Source organism: Euleptes europaea, chromosome 13, assembly GCF_029931775.1.
Source record: "Euleptes europaea isolate rEulEur1 chromosome 13, rEulEur1.hap1, whole genome shotgun sequence".
NCBI lineage: Eukaryota > Metazoa > Chordata > Lepidosauria > Squamata > Sphaerodactylidae > Euleptes > Euleptes europaea.
In genome coordinates, this window is record NC_079324.1 from 5,976,191 (window position 1) to 5,984,941 (window position 8,751).

At 44.4% G+C, this 8,751-nt stretch overlaps 1 protein-coding gene across 1 annotated transcript in view; it reads left to right on the forward strand.

The window, feature by feature from the left end:
* ATRX (ATRX chromatin remodeler) overlaps positions 1-2,335 on the forward strand; it is a 154,008-nt gene extending 151,673 nt beyond the window's left edge. Inside the window, exon 35 of the mRNA XM_056859843.1 lies at positions 1,917-2,335. Coding sequence (XP_056715821.1) covers positions 1,917-2,195 — 279 coding nt within the window. The 3' untranslated portion in view covers positions 2,196-2,335. The remainder of the gene's footprint in view (positions 1-1,916) is intronic.
* The last annotated feature ends 6,416 nt before the right edge of the window (positions 2,336-8,751 follow it).

The following is an 8,751-nucleotide window of genomic DNA, read 5'->3' on the forward strand; positions in this document are numbered from 1 at the left end:
TTCTGGTCCTTGGGGGCTTCTTTGAAGTTCAGTGGACGGTGGAGCCACTGGAAATGTTTGTCCAGTGAGGGCTGGTTGGTGTACTGTAGCCGGGCAGTGCCCAGGTCAGGGCAAGGGAGGAGAGAGCCTTTGGCAAGCTCTTGGCTCCCCTGTCTGCAGTCGGAGGTCTTGCAAGGACTTGAGATGGGATCCTTGCATATAGTATGAAAGCTCCAAGTGAATACAAAGAATGACTTTGGGGCTGGAATGATCAACAACCTGAAGGCTGTTCAAAATCTTTAAAAGAAAAATCCTAGTTCTGCCTCAGGGCAGTCCAGCTGCCTTGATGCAGGCTGAACTTGGCCTCCCTTCAGCAGGGGCTCAGGTACATGTTGCTTTAATTAATTTTTCATGTTAGCAGACAAAAGCCCTGGTCTCCCATCTCTCAAGACAATGTTTCACCCTTTTCCAGAGTGATAGCACCTGGGTCACCAGACAGAATAGTATTCTTAATTGGTATTCTTTTCTAGTTAACTCCCCGAGGGGTTTCCCAGGTTAGCTCCAAATTCCATGAATGGGTATACACCTTTGATGGCTGGATGTTATAGACATACACAATAGGCTCCAGATTCTCTCAGGTACAAATGGCTCAAGGTGGATCAAAACAGAGCCCATTACTTGTCTAACATCACGTTTTGCAACCTGAGATCAGCCTTTACAGCCATTCGCTTTCAAACCCTGCAGTCTGCCATGTTAACAGGATGCCACTCGTGCAGTGTTTGGTCTGTGCTGTGGTAGAGGTTGAGAATCTTCACTGTGTGTTGCTTCGTCCTCTGTGTTGGAAATCCAGGTATAAATTTCTGGTGATCTGACTGCATGCAAAGCTGAGGAGAAAAGAATATTGCTTCTTGTGGATGTAGACTCCAAACATTACATTCATAGCAGCCCTATACACCCCAGCTGCCAAGAAAATATGTGCAAAAGTGGTGCCTGAAACTTAAATCTGTGTTTTTGTTATTATTTTTTATTCTTCCTATGTTTTATCTGTGTTTCATTTAGACCAGCTTTTGTAGTAGCCTTTGGTCACACGCAAATAAAAAATTACTGCTAGTAGCACTACTACTACGATGACAACGAATGAGGAAAAACATGGACCTGTGTGCCATTCTCTGTGATATTTTGATCTGTAATTTGAAATTTCTATATGGGATATTGGGGGTGGGGGTTAGACATGTATACTTAGGTCAATCTAACCTGTAGTTCTTCCATATGATTTCTTGAAAGAAATCTAATTCCCTTGGAAACAGATTAACATATTTATAAATAATGTTGCATCAGGCAGAACTGGAGCAGTCACCTGCCCAACTTCCCGGTGTCCTTTTCCATATCTTTTCCTTGTCAGCTAAAGACGCTGTACTGGAAAGCGCCACTTCTTGGCACCAAGGAATTAACTTCTCTTAACATGCGAATTAGTTAGGGGCCTGCAGAGTTTCATGTTATATTGTGTAACCTGAAACTTTCTGAGGAGGCATTCTATCAAGGGGGGGGGGAAGTGTTTTTTCCTTTGGTGTTTGCCACAAAATGTGTGTTCGGCTGTTCACATCAGAATTTCCAAATGGCACTGGAGGAGAAATTGCTGTAACCGATCTATGGGAGCGATTTCACAGTCGAGTGCCTGTCCCCATGGCAACCAAGATAAATGCTGCCTGCAGCACAATGGGCAAGTCATTGGGATCCTGTGGTCCGGAATGGTGTTGCTAACAGGTTTCTCCAGTCACCAGCTCACAAATGCCACCACATTAGTGATGGTGATAGCAGGGCAGCAAGTATCAAGTTTAGGGTTAAAATCCATTTGTCAGGGCTACCGTGGCTGAAGTCCGAGGAGGCCTTGCGGAATCGGGTGGTGGCCTTCTAACAGCTCTCCTTTCCCTCGGCAGCTGATCAGTTGTGTTCAGCGGATTCTGATGAACAGAAGACTCCAGCACCAATACAACCAGCAGCAGCAGCAGCAGTTGACTTACCAGCAAGCAGCCATGAGTCACCTGATGATGCCGAAGCCGCCTGGCCTAGTGATGAACCCTTCCGGTTTCCAGCAGATTGATATGAGAGGAATGTACCAGGCCGTGGCTGGCACAATGCATCCGCCACCCCTGCAGCGGGCGCCTTCCCCCATGAGTGGCAAAACTCCAGGACCGTCCCAAGGGAAATCAATGTGATTTTGCACTAAGCATTCAAAGGATTGTTAAAATCAGAGAGAGAAAGAGAGAAGTTTTTTTTATTATTTTTTTAGGAATCAATGGCTTAACAGAACTCAACTGTATAAATAGCTTGGGTGATTTCCCTCCCCACCCTTTAGTTGCCATGTTCCATTTTAATGTTTCCATTTTGTTTTGATAAGTCTGGAAGTTCCCCCCAGTACTCGCCAGCGCTGTTGCCTAGAATCTTCTTACGTGTGTTGAGTACAGGAGATATACAGTTGTTTTCAATGAAAACAGGTCCTTCTATAACACTAGGGGCTGCGCAGATTTCCTGTCTAAACTCCTATGCTTGCTGTTAGTATCCATTAAAGCAGCCATCAAACAGGAGAAGCTTAGGGAAGTTACACAGATCTGTATATTTTGGTAGTCACACACAAATGTACACAGCTGAGTTCTTGATTAAAGTTGATTCCTCAAATTATGGATTTTTTTTAATACTTCCCACTTTTTGAAGGAATAAGTAAAACAGACTTGACACTGGGGTTTATTCTGCTCTATTGTCTGCATTGGAAGAACAGAATGCAGGGGACTGCAAATGTTCTTGAGAGAGAATTGAGTGCAATACACTTAAGTACTGCTCTGAAACTTTTGAGTCCTGCAGTTTTCTGGAAACTGTCTCTGCAGCCTTAAATCTTGGCTTGAGAGGGTGAAGTTTTCTTCTCCAGCCTTCTGCCACTTATTTCATCTTTTGTGATGGAATAATCTCCGATAACCTTACACTTGCAAGTTTGGTCCCTTGCTCGTTTATTTTGTCCTGTGTGGATTCTGATGCAAAGCACATTTGTGTCAACTCCTTTATACTGGTGCTAGCATCTCATCCTGTTGCCGGCAGTAGGATGGGAGGCTAAGAGAGAGGAATTTCTGGTACTTTGGGGGGCAAAGGTGGTGGCAGTGGACGGTATCAGGCCCACTGTGAAAAAACCTTGAAATGCTCTCTCAACTCCCAAAGGAAGGTATTTGCAATGCTGCCAGAATTGTGAAATAATTTCTTCTTTTATAAATAATTATCTCTGGTTACCCTATGAATCCTTTCCCATCCTATTTTTCATTCTTTTCAGAATAAGAGATGAAGAAAACTTGATGTCTTTCCTTTATACATCATCTGTAGCGAAGGAAGAAATGTCTGATTAATTATGCTCCATTAACAGCTATTGTACAACATTCAAATGGGATTGTCATCCATTTACTGTGCTTGTGAAGATCCCAGTTGGCAACACTAGGGATTTTCCTTGTATTAGGCTAGCTTATTTCCAAAATGGAGGATTTTTATTTTTATTTTTTTTAAAATGTGGGCATAAAATTAAATGACAGGCACATTCATTGTAAGAGTAACGTAACTGGGTGGGAGCCTGGAGAATCCAAGAAAGCTGGATGGAGGAGCTTGCCCTCAGCATCCCGGAAAGAGCAAGAGTTGCTGATGTGTGGTGCGAAATTGTAGGCTTTTTAATCGTTCTTGAAGACTGGTGCTTAGTCTTGTCCTGTCTAGATGAGTTTGCCAGCCTGCTAATTTTGAGATACAGGTGGGTGCTCTTTCTGTGATGGGTGGGGGAACCCACACCTCCTTTGCCCAGCAGTGTGATTCAGTCCATTTCTTTAATGGGGTGGGAAGGAGAAAGCCCCAAAAGTTGTTGTGTTCACTTCAGCAGGAATTAAAATAAAGACTTCTTGAGACAAATGTCCAGGGCATTCCTGTGTTCTCTGAGTAAGACCCACACCTACCAGTTAAATCTGGAAATTTTCAAGTCGCATTTTTACAACTTGAGAGACATAAATGTGGACATTTTAGGCAACACTTTGAAGGCACATTTTTCACCATGGACAACAAACATAAAAGACAACATATGTAATAATGTCTCAGAGACAAGAAGCAGTAAAATAAAAAACTTGGACCACTTTTGTGTATGTTTTTCACTTGGCATTATAGCTGCATAATATGTGCTTTTGAGTATAACATCAAGCTTTAACCAATATTTAAAGACAGAAATCAATAAAAAGCTCATTTTTATATTTGTTTTAGATGTTTTAACTAGTTGAAATGGCTTATATAAGATAATAAAATGTTGCTTGTAATACAGTTTTGCCTGCTAAAATCTCCACATTTTGTAACTTGTTTATTTCTTTGGATGTAAAGCGTTTTTGCTTAGTATTGTGATACTGTACATGTTTTTGTCCCAGTTGTATAGTAACGTTTCAGTCCATTGACCAGCTTTGGCTGCTGAAATCATACAGCTGTAAAGACTCGGCCTTTGTTTCTGTTAGACGGCTTTTTCAGTTATGTATTAAATATCATAAAAGTACCGTAGAAGAAATGTAACTTCCTATAAGGCTGTTTTGTAAAATATATATTAAGGACTGGAGATGTGTTTTTAAAGAAAAGCATTCAAGTATGACAATATGCTATCTGTGTTTTCACCATTCAAAGTGCTGTTTGGTAGTTGAAACAAACTATTTAATATCTCATTTAATAAAGTGACCAAAATGCATCACTGTCCGCGGTGCCACTTTCCTGACACGGGAGAGGCTTTCCTCTGGCTTAGTGCAACGTGCAGCTTGGAGAGGTGGCTGGATGTGGCCCGGTGTCGCCACGCCCACAAATCCCTCCAGAGCTATTCAGCACTTAATGTTTGAGGTTTTAAATACTGGCCTTCATTTCTGGCTTGATGTTATGCACATTAATGCCAAGCATACTTTCAGTTCCCAGCTCAATTTCTCCAACCTCCCCCCCCCCCCGCCCGATTAGCTGGGCAAAGCCACTCTGGCGTTTCTACTGGGGGAAACTTGATTATGCTTAACTTAGCATTAGATCATTGAGTGAAAGGTATCAGAGATCACCAATAAAAGTCACGCGTCGGAAAAGACGATGCATAATTTGTGGCTTCCCTTCTCACATACCTGTCCAACTGCAGAGGAGACCTTTGCCTGCAGTGTATGTGGTCACAGTGATTTGTATACTTGCACCACAGGGAAGATGCTACGTAGCGCCAATGTGTATGGAAGAGCCTCAGCTGTATTATTTCCAGCCCTATAACTTAAGAAAATGCATCTGCAGTTTTATAAATTACTTGGATATAAGAACTGCGTTATGCTTCATTCCACAAGACACTGGGAGCATTTTATATATTTAAAAAAACCAACATAAGAACTGGAGAAGGGTGAATAGACACAACATACGAGGTTCAAATGTAAAGTATTGTTTGGTTCATAAGAGACGGTGCAAATTCATCCAGGTTTCTCTGAAATAATGTCTTGTTAGGTCCATGTTAAGTAAAAGCAATACTGAGTTTTTGAACTGTCCCCAAAAGGCAACTTCAGTGAGTTGTCCCCGTTAACGCCTCCTGAGGCTCTGTAGTGTAAAAGATGCTTTGGGCAAGGTTGCCAAGAGAGACGTGTTCACTTTGAACATTTCAATTAAAGCTGATCTACAAGAAATAATGTTTTTGGAAAATTCAATTTCATGTTACAGTTCAGACTGCTGGAAGTGTGCGCAGAGGAACAGGGTGGGGACGGGGGGAGGTTGTGTTGATGCCCAAACCGCTTGCTGTCCTCCTGAAGTGCTTCTCCCATATACAAGACACCATATGCCCTGCAGAACGGGAAGGACAGACTGCAGATGTTTTGGGCTGTCGCCGGCAAGGACTGATGGGCTGGGACTCCCCATCATGAGTTTGCAAAAATGTTAAAGGAAAGTCTGGGGGCTCACAGCAACTCTTCACATCTTCACAGTGACTGGGTGAATGTGGTTACCTCCATTAAGCAAGCATCCAGCAAGTAGTGACTTTGGGGGTTTTTTGGGGGGGAGGGGTTGAAGTCCAATTGAGCCTCCCTTTTACCCTAGTTTTGAGGAACAGCTTGAGCTTCCCCACCACCACCCAAATTAACTGTGGGTGTTGCCATCTGCCTGAAGTAGCCAGATGCCAAAGGACCCTGTGAGCCCTTCGGATCTCCTCCCTTATTGTGGGCTTTGGCTTTCATAAGCAATAAATATCCCTCTTTGTCAGATGCCCCAGTAGCGCTTGTCATTGTCCGGGGACTAGGAGAGTCCGGGCCCCAATTGTGCGCAGCCACCAGGCCTTCAGGCTTCTTTTCACAATCTGGTCCTGGGAGTGGGGGAAGAATGGTGGGGGGAAGCCCTTTAAGGCCCACGCCATATGCTGGCTTGTTGGACAGCTAGCAGCCCTTGCCTGGACTAAGAACAGGCTGAAATGCTGGAAAGAAGAGGCACATCTGGCCCCCAGTGCAGAAGGTGTCCAAATGAGAAGAGGGAAAGAGCAAGCAGGTCAGAGAAGCCAAAAAAGTTGAAAACTGGTCATCTGTGCCAAGAAAATGTCCGCAATCCCACTCCTCTTGGTTCTCTGCTGGCTCGCCTCCAGGCTAGGGTTCATCACATGACTTTCTGCCCTATAACCAGCTCCCAAATTGCTGCAGAGCAACCGTCGCTGACAAACCTGAATACTGTCACTGTTGATGGAGAAAGGAGCAGCTTAGAATTTGAGGACTATCAGCTTGCATTGCCTGAGATAGTTAAATTTGAGGGAAGGAGAACTCAAGCAGATTTTGTCCGCAGAAGAACAAGATGCTTTACTGTTCAAGTGCTAAATTTTACTACTGTTTAGGGTGTGTTGAAGAGTATCCACAAAGGCTTCAATGTTGCACTAAGGACAACAGCCTCAGCACTGCATGCGATAGAGCGGAGGTCCCCAACCTTTTTGAGCCTGTGGACACCTTTGGAATTCTGACACACTGCGGTGGGCACAGCAACAAAATGGCTGCCACAAGATGGCTGCCGCAGGAGGTGGAGCCAGCCACCACATGGCTCCTGCCGCTTACCTTCAGTCATACTGTGAAGATCCTTGTGCTGTGGTAGCAGCTGCTGGCAAAGCAACATTTAATAAAACCTGCACAGCCAATCAGATCTCCAGTGGCTTGCTGGGCAAAGGCCTCACCTGGCCTCACCTGGCCCCACTTTCTAAAAACACTTGGCGGGCACCAGGAAAAGTGCCAGTGAGCACCAAAAGGTGACCCTCAGAATCAAAACCCCACCCCCTTCCTTCCAAGTCCTGTTTTGTGTGTGTGTAAAGTGCCGTCAAGTCGCAGCCGACTTATGGTGACCCCTTTTGGGGTTTTCATGGCAAGAGACTAACAGAGGTGGTTTGCCAGGGCCTCCCTCTGCACAGCAACCCTGGTCTTCCTTGGTGGTCTCCCATCCAAATTCTAACCAGGGCTGACCCTGCTTAGCTTCTGAGATCTGACGAGATTACCAGTTGATAATTGCACACACATTTTATATGGGAGACATACAGCCCAGTATAACAACTTGTAGACAATCTAATCAGATGCTTGTATAATTGGAAAAATACTATACAACCTACCTACATGCTTGGTCTGATATATAACTGTCTGTATATGCTTGTATATCTGTAAATATGTGTGTATGTTTTACATAGGTATCAATTGACCACTGAGGAAGGCCAAACAGGCCGAAATGCGTCTGGCATGTGATTACAGGATATGCCATTGTTCTGTTTTAACGATATTTTAAAGTAATTTTTATCCTGACATACCGCCTTAAATAAATTATATTTTCTTTATCTACCTTGGGTACCAAGCTTCTGTTGATGGTGGCATACAAATAATTCATAGAATCATAGAATCGTAGAGTTGGAAGAGACCACCAGGGTCATCAAGTCTGCACAATGCTGGAAATTCACAACAACCTCCCCACCATACCCCCAGTGACCAGAAGATGGCCAAGATGCCCTCCCTCTTATCATCTGCCTAAGATCACAGAATCAGCATTGTTGACAGATGGCCATCTAACCTCTTCTTAAAAACCTCCGGGGAAGGAGAGCTTACCACCTCCCAAGGAACCACTCTGTTGGAAAATTCTTCCTAATGTCTAGACAGAAACTCAACCCGTTGGTTCTGGTCCGACCTTCTGGGGCAACAGAAAACAACTCGGCACCATCCTCTATATGACAGCCCCTCAAGTACTTGAAGATGGTTATCGTATCCCCTCTTAGTCTTCTCCTCTTCAGGCTAAACACACCCAGCTCCTTCAACCTTTCCTCGTAGGACTTGGTCTCCAGACCCCTCACCATCTCTGGTGAGAGATGCGCTGCAGGCACTGGGATGCCAACATGTGTGAAATGAAGCCTTGAGTTCAAATCCCAGCTATATCATGCATAGTTTGAGCAAGCATGTCTCCCAGCCTCAGTTCCTCATGGCTTGCTTAACCTATGCATGATATAGCTGGGATTTGAACTCAAGGCTCCATTTCCCACATGTTGGCATCCCAGTGCCTGCAGCAAACCTCTCACCAGAGATGGGGACATTATAATTATTTGTATGCCACCATCAACATACAGAGGATTAACCTTGCTGGTTTGTTGTGTGGGTCAGTTATTCCTGAGCTTTTGGCGTGTGGGGATGGCAGGGAGGCGGCGGCACCGCAGCGCCTCCTAGGAAGTTCCCCGCAAGCCGAAAGCGCGAAAAAAGCCTTTAACCGGCTTTTTTT